The sequence below is a fragment of the Glycine soja genome, chromosome 7 (genome assembly GCF_004193775.1).
Source record: "Glycine soja cultivar W05 chromosome 7, ASM419377v2, whole genome shotgun sequence".
In the NCBI taxonomy this organism is placed as follows: Eukaryota; Viridiplantae; Streptophyta; class Magnoliopsida; order Fabales; family Fabaceae; genus Glycine; species Glycine soja.
Window position 1 is genome coordinate 37,340,857 of NC_041008.1, and position 19,904 is coordinate 37,360,760.

General features: G+C 32.4%; 2 protein-coding genes across 3 annotated transcripts; both read right to left on the bottom strand.

Moving 5' to 3' along the window:
* Positions 1 to 1,780: 1,780 nt before the first annotated feature.
* LOC114419427 (methylmalonate-semialdehyde dehydrogenase [acylating], mitochondrial-like) lies at positions 1,781 to 8,327 on the bottom strand. The gene is made up of 19 exons (XM_028385082.1): positions 8,077 to 8,327; positions 7,853 to 7,950; positions 7,213 to 7,284; positions 6,956 to 7,117; positions 6,770 to 6,848; positions 6,509 to 6,663; positions 6,208 to 6,271; positions 4,975 to 5,054; positions 4,600 to 4,665; positions 4,305 to 4,355; positions 4,056 to 4,207; positions 3,627 to 3,717; positions 3,377 to 3,457; positions 3,208 to 3,285; positions 3,060 to 3,095; positions 2,762 to 2,805; positions 2,604 to 2,682; positions 2,232 to 2,322; positions 1,781 to 2,104 (listed from the first exon to the last, which is right to left on the bottom strand). Exons 1-19 carry the CDS (start codon positions 8,099 to 8,101, stop codon positions 1,995 to 1,997), a joined length of 1,614 nt encoding a protein of 537 aa, XP_028240883.1. The 5' UTR covers positions 8,102 to 8,327; the 3' UTR covers positions 1,781 to 1,994.
* Positions 8,328 to 10,709: 2,382 nt separating this feature from the next.
* Positions 10,710 to 12,872, bottom strand: LOC114419428 (protein FLOURY 1-like). Of its 2 annotated transcripts, none has more exons than XM_028385083.1 (2): positions 11,738 to 12,872; positions 10,710 to 11,042 (listed from the first exon to the last, which is right to left on the bottom strand). In XM_028385083.1, exons 1-2 carry the CDS (start codon positions 12,577 to 12,579, stop codon positions 11,036 to 11,038), a joined length of 849 nt encoding a protein of 282 aa, XP_028240884.1. In that variant the 5' UTR covers positions 12,580 to 12,872; the 3' UTR covers positions 10,710 to 11,035. The 2 variants fall into 2 exon arrangements, with proteins under 2 accessions (XP_028240884.1, XP_028240885.1); XM_028385084.1 differs by having other exon boundaries at positions 11,724 to 12,872.
* Between the last annotated feature and the right edge of the window lie 7,032 nt (positions 12,873 to 19,904).

The following is a 19,904-nucleotide window of genomic DNA, read 5'->3' on the forward strand; positions in this document are numbered from 1 at the left end:
CAATAATTGACTCTCACAATCGATGGCTTCTCTCTGGTTCCTTAAACTTGCCCTCAAATGCCTTGATCATCTTGCATGGTATATATGCAATGCATGCTTTTTCTTTTTTCTTTATTTCTTCGCTTTGCTAACTTCATATCCCTTACTTTGATGATCACACATGAAAAACTTAATATTACTTGGTCAAATGTTGTAAATGGTTTCATACTATGAAGTAAAGTGGTTCTTCTTGATCCCCTTGGACTTCGTTTCAATGCTATTGCTTGCTAATTAACTGTCTTTTATTTGTAGGCCTCTTCTTGCTTTGGGATATCCTATGTAAGTTTCTAAGAACTATTTATTAAAGTAATGTTTTTGCTTCATTGGGTGTCTGGGGTCCTAAAAAGGTTGTTACTTTTGCTTTGGGATGCTGCTTTTGTTGTTTGTGATCATGGTTTTCTGTTTTTTTAATTTAATAGATGTGCTTCCATACAAGCAATTGAGACTAATTCCAATAAAGAAACTAGCGATTTGATCTCATATTGGATACTTCTCTTGTTAATTTACCTCTTTGAGTATGCATTTTCGAGGCTTCTTCAATGGTAAGTCATTTCACCTAATAATATGGTAAGATCATTTTTTTTTCTTTCTTTCCCAATAATGGAATTGAACTTTTTTCTTTGAGTGGGATTGAGGACCTGATTGAACTCTATGATCAATGTGGATCTTAGAATGAATGAATAATGTGAGAAGCCTAACTCAACCCCAAAAGCTAACTCAAGGGGTGAGGGTTACTCCTCATTTATATATTCTAATTTGGTTTTATTTTTAGAGGATGTGGGACTTGGGTATTTCCCAATACAACCCCCCCCCCCCCCCCCCACGCCCAACACTTCTTGGTTTGGTGCATGAACAATGAATGATGGGTGACCCTTTTTTATTAATATGGAGTATGGGACTTGAAATACACCCCCTCATGCCCTACCACTTCTTGGATTTTTTGATGCATGAATAACAAATGATGGGTGGCCCATTTGGATTAATATTGAATTGAATAGACTCTGGTACCATCTTAGAATCAACCCCAAAAGTTAGTTCAAGGAGTGAATGTTACTCCTCATTTATATATTCTAATTTGACTTTATTTTTAGAGGGCGTGGGACTTGGATATTTCCTAATAGTGGAAGGATAATTAATGCACTTCCAATGTCTAACAGAAATTTTATATTTTTTAGTATAGAATATAGGGCATGGAATTCCTTCTAGGACTCTGTTTTCTTTTTCTTCTATTAGTGTGTGTTCCAAGTGTATTCCCAAATTGACAGCAGAAGATTAGTCCATCCAAGGCGTAGAGATTACCATCATGGTTTTTGCCTCTTCCAACAAAGGCTTTTGCTCCATGAGAAACAAAATGTTGCTTCAAAAACCATTTGTATTTTAAAATTAATTCTCTATTTTTATTGAAGCAAATACTACTAACTCATGTTCATCTCCCATACCAAACAGGCATTAAAGTAGATTCAACTTGAGATTTTTTTATAAAATTTATTTTGATAAATTTAATGTCTATACATTGATATGTAAAATAATTTTACATTGTTTAATTCAATCCTTGTACATACAAAATTTTCAAGGTTCAACCCCACTTTTAGTATCTCTAGTTTTATACGGCTACTGTTTTGATTCCTCCAGGATTTTTTAGTCAATTATGTTACTCCTGACTATAAATTATGCAAAATTAATTCTCTTATTTTTGGGTCAATTAAGTTCCTCCATTAAAACCATTTCATGTGGATGGATATGGAATTAATGGATTAGGCTCCACGTAAACCTTGACTTTAGAAAATTAAGCAAAAAGAATTGTATTGTCCACGTGGAGACACAAGAGACAGATAAGATCAGGAAAAAGAAAAGAGAAAGGTTTCAAAACAAAGCATAGCAGGTGACCTTTGACATTTTTTTCAAGAGAACAAAGACTTCAGAAACAGCCTTATTACACGCTCTGGCTATCAACATTATTTTTGAGAGGTTGGCATTGCCAAGTTAATCTTGCTACCACCAGTTGAATCCTTCCATTGTTGTGTTATTGTCTTAATCTGTGTATAGAAGTTAACCCCTGCCTTGCCTGTAATTCAACAAAGCACATCAAATTCAAATCAGACGGTATCTATATCATAATCAAAATGTAACTCCTAAATAATGTAATTGATAAACAAGTGCAGAAGAGCCAGGTTTGGTAGAAATCATTGTACCATAGAAGTTGAGATCACCGGCAAACGATGCCTTGTTGCCGGTAAATGAGAAGAAGGGCAAAGGAACTGGAATGGGGACATTGATGCCAACCTGGTTCAAATGCAGTCACAAGTCATTATCCATAAGAGTAACACTATCAAAATATATTTATTAAAAGAAATACTAGTAATATGTTCTCTAAAACTCTTTTGGATCCTTATGGATGAAATTCATGTTAGTCTTATTAAGTCTGTCGCTCTCATTAATCATTTCCAAACCAGTAGAACTTGCATGGAATTCAACTAATATGATAGTGTATTGGAAAGAGATACAAAAAGTGTGTTGCTAACGCTCTTACAAATGCAGAACTCATCTCACTTAAGTATCATTACCTGTCCAGCCTCTATCTCAGTCTGAAATTTCCTTGCAGCAACACCAGATGTAGTAAATATAGAAGCACCATTTCCGTACCTGTTGGAAAAGTCAACTCAAGAGTAAGAATAGATAGAATTCTAACAGAAGGCAATGACAACGAGTTGTTAGCAAATACTTGTTACTGTTGATAATGTTTATGGCTTCTTCCAAGCTATCAGCCTGAAGTTGAAAAGACAAAAGAAAAAGACCGTATCAGAATATCAGTCTATTGAATCAAAATGAAAATTCAACATAAAATTAAGTCTCTGATGTGGAAATATTCTCAATTTAGAAATAATTTAACCCCTCAAGTGACTGGCTGCTCACTTCCCAGGGTTAATTGTTCCTAGATAGGAAACATTTTACCAAGAATTATATTTTGTGACTCTTATAAAATAATATAATAATTCTAAGGAAGAAGCAAACAGACACACCTCCATGAAAAGAAGAACTGGGCCAAAAATTTCCTCCTGCATGTGCAATATTAGAGACAGTCAAGTCTACTAAACATCTAAAATTCCAGTCTCTATGTAGTGGAAATTCTTTTAGAAGACAATTTAAAATTGAATACTAGTGAGTAACCTTGTAGCACTCCATGTTGGCATTGATATCTGATAAGATGGTTGGACCAATAAAATTGCCAGATTCATATCCTGGGACCTACTTGCCATGCATGTATGAATTCATTAGTATGAGGCAGAGTGCTAATATTACATTCCACCAGAGTGTTTTAAGAGGACATAAAAGCTACCACTATATTTCTTCCATCAAGCAGTAGTCTGGCACCACTTTCAACCCCAGATTGAACTAATCTGTGTATTCTCTCCTTTGCCTGTGCAGCCAGTCAGAATATTCAAGAAACATAAATACAAATAGCTAAAATATACCCAACAATTCAAGTGGAAATGGTATGGCACTGAATAACCATTTTCAGTGATTCTTGAATGATACAGGCTTTTACTTCAAATCCAATGTGGAAAAAGTAAATATGGAATACAAACCTGCTTGCTGATCACCGGACCAAGATCTGTATCAGGTTCAGTTCCGGCATTTACTTTAAGAGCTTTGGCATGCTCTAAAAGTTTATCCTCCCTGTACAAATATTGGAAAGGAAGCTAAAAATAGTACAAGATTGAATAGTATTTCCCATGGAACCATGTTCTTAGAATTATTAAAAAGGATGAATATAATGAATTGGTCATACTAATATTGGCATTACAATAACTATATAGTATATACAATTTGTGATTATACAGTAAGGGAAGAGTGATGATTCCACTAGGCACACAATCAAATACATTCAAAATTCCAGATCATTTTGGAACAACAACCAGGAGGAGCTTTGAATTGCTGCAATGTAAGATGCTACTACAGAAGTCATAATAAATATGAATCAAATCAAAAGACTCAAACAGAATATAATATGATACCATGGTTTTGAGCCTCCAACAAAAACAACTGTACTGAGAGCCATACACCTTTGTCCAGCAGCACCAAAACCAGCAGCAACTAAAGCATTAAGAGTAGCATCAACATTTGCATCTGCCATGACAATCGCATGATTTTTGGCTCCCATGTTAGACTGCAAACAATAGCATATTAGTTGCCCAACTTCATATCCTTGCGTGGTTATAAACCCACAATTTTACCAAGGGGAGAAAAAAACTACGCACACCTACCTGAACGCGTTTCCCTTTAGCTGCTGCTCTTGAATATATGTGCATTCCGGCCTTTGATACAAAAATAAGAACATCAAATAAGCATATATAGTAATATAGGAGGTCTATCATTTACAAAATCTAAGCATTTGATCACTAGACCTCTTCTATCTATCATTTAAAGCACAGTTAAACCTAAAAAATATTCAATTTTGCTCTCAAGTATAAGGATTGCCTTTGGCTAGTTTAAGGTCACAAAAGAAGAATAACATGAAATCATGAATTGGAGAAAACAAACAAGTATTAAATGACTTACAACATTTGAACCAACAAAGGATATGGCTTTGATGTCGTCATCATCACAAATAGCATTCACAATATCCTGCTCCAGTTGTATGATTAAGAAAATCAATCAGTAGGAGAAACAAAGAACAACTAATGCACGACACGTCATAATGTGACAAGTTGTCACCCTTGGAAAAATAGTTTTATGAATAAAATCAAATTTATGATAGTATTGACTATTCTTTGTATGGTACAAGTGCAATATTATATGCAAATTTTAGATTTAAAACTTGAATTTATGATGAAATCACCAATGCCAAATGAGCCAATCATTACCTTTTTTGATAAGTATCACAAGAAAAAGGTGAAAAACAAAAGTATAATAAAAAGCCAGGTGATGACATACATGGGTTCCATGAACTATATTTAAGACACCCTCAGGCAAACCAGCCTCCAATGCCAATTCTGCAAGCATTACAGAAGCACCTGGAAAATAAAAACGAATTTCAGATAACAACCAAGCCTTATCCTAGTAGGTGGTCTGGAGCTGAGATATCACCACATCTAACTACATTGAAAATTATTTCTCTACATGATGTCATTAAAAACCAAGGATAATGAACCATAAAAGTGAACTGATGAACCAACATTTGTGTGCCATATAGTATTACCTTGCATATATAATATTACAAGGATAGGAAAGAAAAACTAGTGGATGAATGATAAATTAATTTAGAATTTCCAGACAAACTGTAAAAGTCTGACAATTTTCTCCCAACACACAAAGTACAGTAAATAATATGACCAACATGAAGCAGAATCACAGCCTCTTTCAAAAGGCACCAATGTTACTTGGGTGTTAACTTATTTACCCTTTTCTTCCTACATTAGCATCAGCTTCCTCGTTTAAATTTAAATAATTACAAATTGCAATTCATTAATTGCAAGTACAATGTAGGCTGGACAGACCAAATTCCCCAACCCCCTCTCTTTTTATTTGTTCACTATGTATTATATGAAATAAAATATTATATGGCAGAAATATTCTATGTTGGAAAAAAAAGAAACTAAGATATAGGAAATTTTAGGAAGGGCTTAAAAAAGATTAGAAATGGAGAGTTACCATTTATTATTCAAAATTAAAAATGACTATTGAATAAAGATTACTCGTGTACAATATTGCTCCTAGAAAAAGGTTTTTGAAAAATTCTTTAGTTTAGAACTGAAGATCACAGCTAAAACTATATATTTAAATGCAAGGAGAATCTGAGGTGTGAAAAAAATTAATGCCAATAACACTTTCTTGGAACTTGCAACTTTGTGCCTTGAATATAATTTTCAAAATATGCAACTCTTGGACGCTATCAATAGCAATACAGATGAATGGCCTAGTGACCGCAAAATTATTTACGCTTGCTGAAGAGGTTATATTAGAGGCAATCATGTTATTCAGAAAGTTTCCAGCTCAAGCTGTTCATGGTACAATTTAGGCTGATAGATTTGAAATGCCTTAAGCTTGCTTTGAATGACAAACAATAGTAGAATCTATTTTTCCATTATAATGTTATATTATGCTCCAGATTGAGGAGATAATTCAAGGGGGTATTGATAGACAACCAAAATTAATAGAAAACATTACCTGGGTCTTTCTCTGATGGTTTTAGAACAAAGGTATTACCACAGGTAATAGCCATAGGAAACATCTGCAGATGATAGACATTCAGAATTTGTTATCATATCCATATCCATATTATGTACATTACATTGCAGTGAGAAATAAGAAAATCAATCAGGCTAATTATTTCTGGATCATTCTACAAAGTAGACTTTTTCTATCTCATGCATGCTGACACAAACGATGACCAACCAAGTAATGGAGCTGAATTTGAAATATTAATTAGTTAGCCAAAAACCCATCCAAAAGATACAAGACTGCTTACCCACAAGGGAATCATTGCAGGAAAGTTGAAAGGACAAATACCAGCACAAACACCAAGTGGTTCTCTAATGCTATAAGTATCAATTCCATGTGATACATTGGAAACATACTCCCCCATTTGCAGAGTTGCCATCCCACAAGCATGTTCCACCACCTCTAAATGACAAAGATAAATATTCAGAGAATAGCATTATAAAAAATTATGAGCATAGTTATTATCACATTACAACATCTTCTCAAGCAACATAATAGAAATACCAACCTAAACCACGAAATACATCTCCTTGGGCATCCTTCAATGTCTTTCCTTGTTCAGTGGTCACATTCAGAGCAAGTTTATCCTAAAACAATTACAAAGTGGTGAAGCAATAATAACATGTGTTTCAGTATGGATGTTTCTCTGTTTTGGAATGAATGTGACAGTCATAGAATGTTCTAAGATGCTTACCATATCTCTGCGTATAAGCTCTTGAAGCTTCAGCATAACACGTTGGCGTGTTGTAATTGGAGTGTTACGCCATGATGGAAATGCCTTCTTTGCTGCTGATACAGCTTCCTTAAACTCTTCATCAGTAGACAAAGGAACTTGTGAAACAACTTCTTGGGTTGCCTATGATCAGATAATAGAAATATTATAAGTCTGCATTTTTCAAAACCCCCTAAAAAGAAACAAAACTGTAAATGCAGTATAAAAAAAACACTTACTGGGTTTATAACATCAATGACAGTTGATGCTTTTGAGTCAACAAAACTGCCTCCAATAAGATTTGGAACCCTCTGATAGAATCCAACAAAAAAAGAAGGGGGGATTAGAGGCTAAAAAAACTAATTAACAGGAAAGGCACTATCTTAATGCTCATAAGTCAACGAGGATAGCATATATTGAATTATGTCAAATCCAATTCAGAGTTGTTGTCAAGTTCCACTCTAAAATTTCTTATGACATGATATTTATTTACATGTAGGACCTAAAGCTAGAAAATCTCTTCAACTTTAGACCAGTGTACATTAAGTAAGCCAAAAAGATGCCCCCTTTTCATTCAATTTGACAAAATAGTCATTATAAATCAACAACCTTTAAGCAAAATGAAACAAACTAAAAAAAAACGAAATATATACAATTTTTTTACAGCAGTTTCTCTGGGGAAGGAAAAAGACCTTCAGCAATAAAGTTTCGATTTTGTCAAACACGAAGGTAGTCAACAGATACCCATAAAAGATTTTTTTTTATAGCAGTTTTCTCTGGAAAAAAAAAAAAGCCTTCGGCAATAAAGCTTCGATTTTTTCAAACACTGAGGTAGTTAACAGATACCCATGAAAGCAAATACTCAAAGCTTGAGCTTACCGGTGGATTGCTCTTACTGGAAGATGGTTCAGCAGCAGTTGACAAATGGGACCTTCCCAAAGCAGAGATCTGGGGACTGAGAAAGTTCAACTTCCTCACTGCAACAACAAAATAGAAAAAAAAAATCAAAACATTTCCAATTTCTTCATCCGAATCAATATTCCAAGTATTGATCAGATACCTTGCATGTGGGCATTCCAGAAAACTTGAATACTACGACTTACCTCGTTGAATCGACAGCCGCAACATCCTCGTATCGATGTGCTGTGAAAAACCTTGTTTGAAGATATTAAGGATGATAACTTCTGAGTTCTGATACGAGACCACAAAAACACTGAACTTTTTTTTTCCTTTTACAACGACGCCTATCAGGTTTGAATCTAAAGTGCAAACAACCAGAAACACTGACTCTGTCAGTGATCGTATAGCATATTGCGTTTCAGTTGCGTATCAATATAATATTAGGAAGAACAAGAAAGGACAAATCAATCGATAGACATGCCAAATCAGACTCACTCTCATACTATTAAAATTAAATACTCATTTAATTCAATAACTTTCTATAAAACTGTCATTGAATTTTAATTTAAATGCATAGCTGAGAATTTAAAAATTGAATATGAAGGTAATTTGTAGAGTGAAAATCTTTATATTTAGAGTGAATGAAAATAAATTAAACTCTTTAACATTTTGCTGAAAATACTTTCAGCTTTCTAAACATAATGTGAATATAAATAATGTAATAGGTTTAGAAAACTGAAAATAACAAATTGCTATTTAGAAGTAAATATAAATAAAATAAATAAATTAATATAATTTTATTTTATTAATTTTATTAAAAATAATTTATTTGCTTAAGTTGACATTCATTAAAAGTTGACATCGCAAATAATTAAATAAAAGTAATTTGGAATACAGTCTGGTAAAAGATATTTTGAAAATTGTTTCATTGAATAGGATAAAAAAAATGTAAAATTGGTTGATATTTACTTATATTGAATATGATTAACATACATGATTTTTATTTATTTACATTCAAGACAGGAGAAGTGTCAACTTATTAAGTTATATGTATTTTCTTTTCTTTTTTAAAAATAAGTGACTTTTTAACTCACACAATAATATGTTTTAGGTTTTTAACGAAGTGATAAAGTTTTTATTCTAATTTTACCTCCCAGTTGAGTTGTAGAGTCATTTGTATTTGACAGTTTTTGTATTGTTTTAAGTGTTCTGTCCTATTTATAATATGAATTTAAAAAGTAATTACACTTACGTTTTATATCTCACAATTTTACAAATCTAATATTTATTTGAGTTCAAAAGTAATGTTAGGTAACTTGAATTCTGCGATTATAATAATAATTTTTAAAATAATTAAAATTTTAAATAGTTAAAGAAGATTAATTTAAGTGGCATTGGGGTTATAGAAGTGATGGCCATGAAATAAGAGGATAAGGTCAATCAAAGGTGGAGGCTTTGTAAGAGGATGAACCAAAGGTTGCGATATTTGGTTGAGTGTCTTCTAGAGAGAGTCTGATTTAAAGCAATCAAAGATGTGTAAAAATGACTAGAGATTAAATATTTGAATCAAAGTAAAAGATTAATATGAGATTTATACCGATTTTTAAAACTTTCTACTCTAATATATCCGAGTGGAATTAAACCAAACACTAGGTAATGGTAGTTTGTGCTATCAACAGAGTGTTTTTTTTTTTTTTAGGATCAATACGCTGGATATTTTATTAATGAATAGAAGAGAAATTACATCACTCAAAATGATTTGGTCTAATTCGCTTGGGACATCCTCAATCCAGCATTGATCAAGAACAAGGTTAGTGGGAAATGGATAGTTTGTAAACTTTTGGTTAGATTTATGACTTGAAGGCAATGTTGTTTATGATTTTTTTATTCATGATTTGCCAAAGGACCTTCTCCAGTCCAAAGTGGGTGACCTTGTTGACCAGGAGGGTTTTTGGGACATTGTGTTGTTTCAAGGGTACCTTCCACCATCAATCATGGTTGAGATTGTGGCCTACCCTCCCCCTAAGCTTATCAGAGGTCAAGATGTGCCTATTTGGGCCCCAACCCCGAATGACACTTTTTCAATTAGCAGCGCCTATGAGTTGATTGAGAATTGTGCGGATCCTTTGAATGATCCTCTTTGGAAGAGTATTGGATGTGGAAAGGGCTGCAACGGGTCAAAACTTTCATGTGGAGTGTGGCCTTTCATGACCAATATGCAACCTCTCCTCATTGTCAAGGAGCTGATGAGTAGGAATTGGAGTGTTAGAGTAACAAGATTTTCTTTTTACAGTTACTTTTGTTGGTACAACAATTAATTTTATCTTTAATTCTTTATGCAATGTTAAAATTTATAATAAAGTTGATCATATTATGAAGTCAGGTAAATGTAATTTATTTTACAGTTGAACGTAACCTCGATCAATGTAATGTTATTGTCCTTTATTTGACTCTATAGTCACCTTATGTTTATCAATACAGTTATATGTCTGCTCTTGTTTGTTCTCACCTATAAACACTTCCTTTCAATTTCAATTTCAAGTTCATGAATTATAATGTCTAATTATTAACTCAAAACCGATCATTCTCATGTCATTTTCTCCATACTAACCGATTTAGATGTAAAATGCATAGAAAGCCAAGTAGACCCACATGAAGACATTTACCTACTAATACTTTGTAATTGTTAATTTTTTTAAAAACAAATAGAAATCTATGATTATCTTATTGATAATTGAGCGAAGAATTATAGGGTGAGGAATGAGGAATGCATTATATTAAAAGGTTATTTATGCTTTGCAAGGAGATTAACCCCCTGTCCTCCAAACCAAGAGAAAAACACAACCCCAGAGAAGGTACATTACATATACAGTACCTGATCATGTAATCCTAACAATAAGTTATTGTCAGTAACTGACAACATAACACTCCCAAGTGAGAGGCCTTTACAATTTGAACTGCTCCACTAAAGTTTATCACAAAATTACACAAGTAAACCTGGAAGTTAAGGCAAGTTTATTATGTCCACTGCAAATAATCCTTGCAGTGACAAGTGTTTCAAAGTAATTCATTCAACAGAAATTGCACAAGTAAACCTAAACCTTGTGGCTAAATGGCTCATATATTGTTGTCCCGCAAGCATCCGAATCAGATCCTTGCAATTCAAGTCCTTGCAAAAAAATACAAAGTAGAATATAAAAATAATTACAGTATATATAATGTCACATTTAGTGTCAATTTATTAATATTCAAACAACGGAACTGGTACAAAATTACAAGCTTACACGGCAATACCACAACCAACAGATTCAGATCCATGCAACATTGATTGTTTCATTAAATTTATTCACAAAGTTACACAAGTAAACCTGAAAGTTGAGGCTAGTTTAATACGTCCATTCACCACTGCATGCAAATAATTCCTGCAGTGTCAAGTGTTTCAATGCAACAAAACTATACGAGAAAACCTAAACCTTACTTGAGACTAAATGCCTCGTATAACATTGTTGTCAACAGCTAGCATCAGAATCAAATTCTTACACGCAGGTGCTTCAATCCAATTCTCAACAAATTTACGGTGCTAAACCAGAAATTAAAAGAGACCAACCCACTATGTCCACTATATAACTCTCATCCTACAAGCATCAATCCCAGCAACATTATGTGCTCCATTAAATTTACTCAAACGTACACTATCAAACCTGAAAGTTGAGCCTAATCCATCATGCCAAAAACTAAAAAATATATATAGGTCTTGGATATTATTATTACTTGAATTATGAATAAATACAATTTACACTTGGAAACCAATGCAGGTCGATGTAAAGGAATTTCATTTGTATATAACAACCTTTCAAAACTTACAAGGTCTGTGATTCGGTTTCGGGAGAGCTACCTACTGAATTACCATCAGGATCATCATTATCATTTTCATTATCATACATAAAACTCCTACTCACTTCATCTTCAATTCGGTCTATTTCCTCATCCCTCATAAACTGCCTCAGTTCCTCCCTACACATCTCTATCCGATCCTCCACCTCACACTTCTGAAACTCGTGCTGCGTGATCGTCCACTGCAACGACTCAATCACTTCATTATCGTAATCCAGCTTCTGCTCCGCCATCCGCCGGAACTGCGTGGCCTGAATCTCCGCAGCGCTCTTCTCGCTCTGCAGCCGCAGGATCATTGCCATCGCCTCCTCCGCGGACGAGGAGGCCGCCGTCCTCTCCTTCTCGAGATCCGCGCACGCCGCATTGGCCTTCTGCCGCTCCATCCTCACCATTCTTCTAAGCGTCATTACGTCGAACACCTCGTCCTCATTGCCACCCTCTCTCTCGTTCTCCCCCTTCCCCTCCGACCCATCATCGGAAACCGCGTTCCCTCTCTCCCCGGACCCACCGGGGCGCCTCCGGAAGGAAGAGCTCGAAGTGGGGTGGCGTGGTTTTTTCAAAGGTTTGGTCTTCGCTTTGGAGACTTTTTCCAAAACGACTTTGTCGAGGCAGAAGCGGATTCTGGGGACGCCGCCGGAGTCGCAGAGGAAGCGAAGGGCGTTCTTGGAGTTCCAACCGAAGCACATAACCTTGAAGCAGAATGTGAGCATCAGAAAGAGGCCTAGAAGATTGAAGATGCGGGAGAGGGAGCGGAGAAGGACGAAGCCGCAACCGAATTCGGTAAGGAGATTGAGGGCGGGAGGAAAATCCATGGGGAGCCTCTGATGCAAGAGAAGGGAGGGAGAGTCTGCATCTGAGGCGGGAGGAGGAGGCAGAAGGAGGGAAGGAACACCGATCAGAGTTGGCGCGAAAGGGAAGAGAAGAATGAAGAAAGAGAGTGAGCGTGTTATTGCAGCGTTGGGAGCGCAGAGAGGAGGAGGAGTGGCACTGGTGATCGAGGAAGTGGTGGCGGACAAATAGAGAAGTGGTGTGTGGTCATTTGGACCATTTCAGAGATTCTCTGTTTGGTTACAAACCCAACATTTTATTATTGTCACACACTTCTTAGTTAAATTTCCCTCTCCTTCCATAAGCAACTTATGTCGGTCAACCACCTGAAAAAAAAAACAACTTATGTAAGTCAACTTCATAATTTTCACCCTCCAATAGGTGGCATTAATTATGTGTTTAATATTACTTTTCATACATTATGATTCCGTATATTAAGTTTCAAAAATTTATTTTTATTTTTTCTGTTTTTAAAATGTATTATTTTGATTTTTTTTATTTGTTATTAGAAACATTAATATTGTATTAACTTTTAAATTTTAAAATAATTCAATATCACCTTAGCTTTATTATATTTATATTATATTTTAAAAGTTTTATTCTAATTTCATATGTTTTAGAAATATATGTGTTGATTTTTTTTTTCAATTTTTCATTAGAAACTTAGTGTCTGTTAATGTTTTAAATTTTAGAATAATTATAATATAGTAACGACTAAAAATTATCATTATCATTTATTTAAAAATTAAAAAAATTAAGTAAATGAAGAAAATATAGATCTAAAATCATGAACAATAACAACCTTCATTCTCATATTATTATTAGTATTATTTTCTTCATTCAATTTAATTATTTAATAATGATAATAATTTCACTCACCAATTATTCTCAATCACAATGGGTAAATGTTCATCCTCTTTCTGCAGCTTCACCTCTCGTCATCAACCCAAAAAAATTGTTGTCCCACCCTTGCTTCTGGCTTTGCCACAACCTCCCTATACGACCAGAATTGTCGCCTCACTTAATGATAACAACCGTCTCATTGTTACCTAGTGTGTTGATGAAGGATAAGAAGAAGACTAATAGCGTCCGGTTACGGATGAGGTTTGACTGGACAGGCCGATCAAAATAATCTTTCCAATGAAATGCATCATTTGAGTTATCTTTGTACTACTCGTCTATGTCCAATCCGGTTGTAGATGTCAAATGAGAAATCTTATACTTGCCCAGCTCAATGTGTGCCACAGTGAAGGTCTTACTCCCAAACCTCACAAAAGAGTCACATCATGATTTCCTCGTTCGGATTTGGGTTAATTGGTGAGTTAAGATTATGTTTTTGTCTTTCGTCAAAGACAACTTTTGTTTTGATCTTCTCTACTATTGTTTTCAATAGCATAGTGGTACGAAAGATTTTAATTTTTCGGTGAGGAGTATGATAATTTTGGTGGTTCCAAGAAGATTATATGTTGGCGTTGTTCAATCTGTGTGTTATTATATTTTTTACCCTTTCAAATCTAAAAGATGTTGGAAGAGATGATAATTTTTTAGTCGTTTATTTAGAAAAATGAAATAAAGATAGTGACAGTTTTTAGTCACCTGTAAAGTTAATTATTTTAAAAGGCTTAATGTCACTTTTGATTGGTTCATTATATTTCGTAATTGTTTCACTTTGGCTCATTAAGTTTTAAAAGTTTTATTTTGGTCCTTTATATTTTTAAAATATATCATTTTGATCATTTTTAAAATTTAAAAGTTAACAAAACATGTTTCTAACGAAATATTGAAAAAAAAAACTAAAATGATACATTTTGAAAACATGAAGAATCATAATAAGATTTTTAAAACTTAATGTAGCAAAGTAAAATAATTATAAAACATAATAGATCAAAAGTGAGATTAAGCCTTAATTATAAAGTAATACTACTACTACTACAAAATATATATTTAATTCTATTAATTTTTCTATTTTAAAAATATATTATAATATAATATTTTAATATTAAAATTAATATGGTAATAAAATAAGAAATAATAAATAATATTTGAAATTATAATATTTATTAAATACTAAATAATAAAACATATTGCATAATAAATTATATTTTAAGCAAAATCATGAAAACTCATAGTATTTTTATTATATAGTTCCTTTTCAATTCTATTATTGTTTTCTAATTTAGAAGAAAATATTATAATTCAAATTCTATCTATTAAAAAATAATATATTTATTATTTTTAAAATATATGATAATGAAATAAGCAATAATAAATATCAAATTATATTTTAAAATAGAATAGTTATTACATAATAAATAATTGTAAATAATAAATGTATTCCATAATAAATTATATTTTAAGTGATAGTTTATTATAGTATCTAATAAATTATATTTTTTATTTTATGAAAATATGTGATTAATAATATTATTATTGCGAAAAAAATCATTTTAACATTTTTTTTTTGGATATGCACGTACATATGTATGCGCACGTGCACAAACATATATAATTTTTTATCTTAATTCCTATAAACTACTGACTAGAGTGTGGATCCGTGTGATACATATGTGTATTGCGGAGGGAGTTGTTGGCATCACCTCCACTAACTAAAGTACAGTTTTAATGAAGACAAATCAATTAGGGTAAATTTGTATGGAACTTAATTTTATATGAATCTATGCATAACATTCATCAACATATGGGTCAAGTTGTTTGGACTAATGCTTATCAAGAGGTGAATCAAGTTGTTGATGTCATGGATAAAAGACAGGTTTTTAATGTAGCACCCAAATTTTTACAGAATGCTTTACTGATTGACACTATTTGTACCAGTTTTATTAAAAGTTTATAGTTTTAATTATTACTATGTTCATTAAAAAGAAAAACTACAAGTGTATACACTCAATTGGTTCTTTTTTTAAATCAGGTTAGTTGTTAATTTTTGTTAAAATTATTAGTGAATGGATTTGAACTCATAATCTCTTTCCTTTTAACTAACCAGTTAATCTTATAATTTCTAATTTAATTTTATCTTCAACTTAATTTTTTACTATCAATCATACACTAAATTATCTTTTATTCAAGGCCAATTAGTTTAAATTGGATACTCTATATGATATCAGGAAAAAAAAGTATCTTAAAACAGTGCATGAGTATTTTTATTGACAAATACTAACCAACATTTAGGTTGAGCACTAAATTGATTAAGGAACTAAAATGAGAATACTTTTGTTAAGTTAAAAAACATTTTAGGTTTAAAAATGAATAAGAACCTTTCATTATTTTAATTAGATGTAAACAAATACAAATGTTAAAAGTTATGTCTTATGCAAAATAAGTGTATGATGTTTTATATTTGATGCTTTAGCATAGCATGCCCTAAGAAATATACATGTTATAGATGATAGGCAAATGAACTCATGATCTGATATGACATTTGAGATAATATTTAAGATTTTATTTAATACTTTGTGTTTGAGATTTCTTCTATAGAAACATTCTTCTAGGATCTTTGAATCGTATGAAGAATAAATAAAGTCAAGATCTGAAATTCCTCAATCACTATTATAAGTAAAACTATTTTACACAGGACCTGTTCTGACACAAAGAAAGTGAATACTTGTTGGAGTTCTCAAACACCCAAACTTTAATGAGTGGACTATTTGCATGAGGGAAAGATGTATATTTAATGCAAACATTAAATGTTCCCAACAATCATATTCATCAGACAAAAATCAAGTGAAGAAATCTATCAATTGTGAGACAACTGACACTTGAAGATGGGGCAAACCAGAAGCTTTGAAGACTTGGAATAAAAATCTTACGCGAAAAAATTCATTATTCTTTTTGCAAAAAGCTTTTTGTACATTCCTATAAAGTTAAAAAAATCTTTCAAAACACCTTGGACATATTGAGAGAAAAAGACTAAGTGTTGATTGTATATCCGTTTATAAGATGATTAGTCTTTGAGCAAACTTCAACCATAAGTCTATTCTAATTTGTATAGTAACTTGATAGGACAAAGAATATTGGATGTTTATCAAGTTTATGGTAAAACTTTATTTGTATAGCTAAAAGTGATCGTGTCACAATACTTGTAACTAGAAGTTAACAAAACCTAATATTTTGTCAAGAGTCGGACATGGTCTTAGTGCTAAAGAGGAACCAATATAAATTTCTATATTTCTAGATTTTCTTCTGCTTTTAACTAACCAAGGGTCAAAATTGGTTTTTAGTTTTTTGCAAACATTTTGTGTTTTACGGTTTTTTCATTGCTTGAGTGTGTTTTCGAAAAGATTTGTTGTCTGTGTTACAAAGTTTTCTTTTCAAAGGAAAATATTTGTTTGTTTGCAAAAAAAATGTCTAAAAATTACTAAAATCACAATTCAATTTCACTTGTGATATTTGATTTTACAATTTTTATATTGGATTTTTTTTTCATTTTCGTAAGATTTATATATTAAAAAAATTTCCTTCAAATTTAAATTTTTGAACATTGATTAAGGAGACCCATTTTTATTTTAAAACCTGGCGACTAATAAATATGTCAACTTATCAGAATGTTAGTGTGTCCAATAGCCCAAGATTCCCATTAATTTCTTGGAAGACACGTTCTCGTACTTATTAATAAGGACACCAACCTTAATCTAGTCTCAATATCAGTATGTTAGTGTGCCCAAGATTACCATTAATTTCTTGGAGGACACATTAACGTCCTTATTAATAAGGACGCCAACCTTATTCTAGTCTCAATCCTCAAAAGTCAAAACACTCATATTGTCATTGTTATTGCAGAAAAATATGTCCCTGAAGGTGAAGAACAAAAAAAAGCAACAACAACAAGTTTCAGACGACACAAAAAAGCCTTGAAATCCAAATTTTGGCTCGATCTTCCAAAGCAACTTGTCAACACAATAGAAGTGCACCCGAATCTCGACAAAAACATCAGTTTTAGAGGCATAATTAAGTCGTGGAGAACAACACCAAGGCACTGCAGTGCATGTTCCAAACTTCCCTGGCTTCAACTCTACGACCCTGATGGTGCAAACATTGAAAAATACCACAGCTACATTGCACAGCGTGGCACATTATTCGAAGCTTCATTTTCTAAAATGGTGCGATTGTGTTCGTGTTGGAACAAAGACTTAAGTTAGTTTTTAGTATCATGTAATGGCAGCTGATCATTATACAAAGCGCAACCAAAATATGATTCTGTTGTGTTTTGATTTTTTCACCCCATTTACGTAATAAAAATGGGTTTTCATTGCATGCTTGAAAATCTATGAAAAGAAATTGTGTTTTCTTTATTCTTTTTCTTTTTACAAAATGGAAATGTAAATTCCGTTTCACAAAAATCTTCACACCTTTCCAAAATGGAATTACACCCTTCCCCTTCATCTTTCCCTTCTCCTACATGCGACACAAACACTCACAACAACAAAACATCATGAACACTCATATCTGTTTTGGATCTAGGATGGGTAGGTGGCACAGGGGAGGGTGGGGACACGTGTTTTGGATCTGGACTGAGGTGGGGGAGACATTTTTGGATCTGAGGAGAAGGGAAGAGGGTGTAGGGATTTGGTGAGGGAGTAAAAGAGAAAATTCCCAAGGTTGGTAGTACCAATAGCAAGGAATGGTAGTAGGAATATTATTTCCCATTAGTATGTGATTAACTTGTTGGGTCTATGCGTCAATGAGTCTTGTTAGTTAGTGGTATAAATAAGACTCTTAAATATTTTTTTGAGAGCTTTGGATGAAATTTAAATTAGTTTTAGTAATTAAAAGATAATTTATTTCTCTTTTGGTTCTTACTTAAAATTCAAAATTCTTATTTTGTCACAAGTTCTCTCCCATTTATCAATTTTAGGATTGTGATATTGTTGATTTTCATTTCTCTCCTTAGTTCATTTTCCCCTTCTTCTACTATTTTTCCTTGAATTTTTAATCTATTAAGATGCTAAAATTGGTCCACATTAACGAGTTTTCATCACCCTCACCTCCAACAAAACGGAAGTCCTCATCCATTCTTTTTTAAAATCATGTTCCCTTTCATTGATTCATGGGTTTCACAAATAAGTTGTACCATTCAACTAAAATTACCAATTTTGAAAAATTAAAAAATTAAAAATTCTATTTAGAAATGAGTATGAAAATTATGAATTGAAAAAATAAGAAAATTAAAATTACATTTTTATCTAAATTATTTTGGCCAAGTCAAGTAAATCCGTGTTAAACATTTTTATCACTAAATTGAAGGTTTGGGCGTATTGAGTATTGACTATTGAACCCCCTGTAAGGCTGAAATGGTATCGAGAAAAATGGCTAAAATCAAAACAACCCAACAATGCAAACGAACATTCCACAGATATGCAGACAAGGATGTTCTTTTTAAGATTTCTATTTTTCTTTTTGATAGCAGCGTGTTGACGTCAAATAAATGTCTTCTTTAACGTGTAATAAAGACGCGTTTGAAAGGAAATATTTGTTAAGATACCCAATACAAGAAAAGTATACGCGTCTTGCGACCAAGTGCATGGGTAGACGCGTTGATAATTCCTATACACGAGTCCCAATGCAATCACACGCATCCTTGCATCGGGTGGGTAGGGACGTATTAGGATACAAGTCCTCAAGGAAAGTTTGGGAGTTAATCAAGATTTGAGAGAATGAAATAAATTAATGTGAATTTGATGTGCTATTTGATACTCTGAGTACATTATAATTTGTGTCCTAACCTATTTTATATAAATTAAGAAAAAATAATTAATAAATTTATTTTATTTTTCACAATATTAATCATATATCATATTAATTTATTTTGTTAATATATATCATTAATATTATAAGATATATAAATAGAAAAATAGTAATTCATATTATATTAAAAAAATTAAAATGATAATTATTTTAAAAAAATTGTTACACGATAAATATGATGGGACAAAGAATATTTTCAAAGAAATAAAGGAAGAGAAAGAAACATATGTATACGAGAAATGCAAGAAATCTACTTACATTTTTTTTGAACAGACTCTTATTATCTGAAAATTATTAAAAATGTTAAAATTTTGTGGATGACACGTCATATTAAGATATTTAAAATAAAAATATTTTTATTAAAATATGAAAAATTACGTTTTTTATGATATTTTTTATATTATCTTATGATTTTTAGAAAAAAATATATTTTTTTCTTTTAATTTCTTAGCCAATATGCCAATAATACTAATTATCAAGACCCTAACCTAATGAGAGAAATTGTATTTGAAGTGCTGCGTTGAAGAATGGGTCGTACCTCTCCCTAAAC

What these genes read in the sequence shown, in the direction of transcription:
- LOC114419427 (XM_028385082.1), bottom strand. Translation starts at nt 8,101, where the DNA reads ATGTTGCGGCTGTCGATTCAACGAG. An exon ending in ACCATCAGAGAAAGACCCAG is followed by an intron (nt 5,055 to 6,207) that starts GTAATGTTTTCT and finishes TTTATTTTCCAG; the next exon opens with GTGCTTCTGTAATGCTTGCA. An exon ending in TTGATGGAAGAAATATAGTG is followed by an intron (nt 3,286 to 3,376) that starts GTAGCTTTTATG and finishes CATGGCAAGTAG; the next exon opens with GTCCCAGGATATGAATCTGG.
- LOC114419428 (XM_028385083.1), bottom strand. Translation starts at nt 12,579, where the DNA reads ATGGATTTTCCTCCCGCCCTCAATCTCCTTACCGAATTCGGTTGCGGC.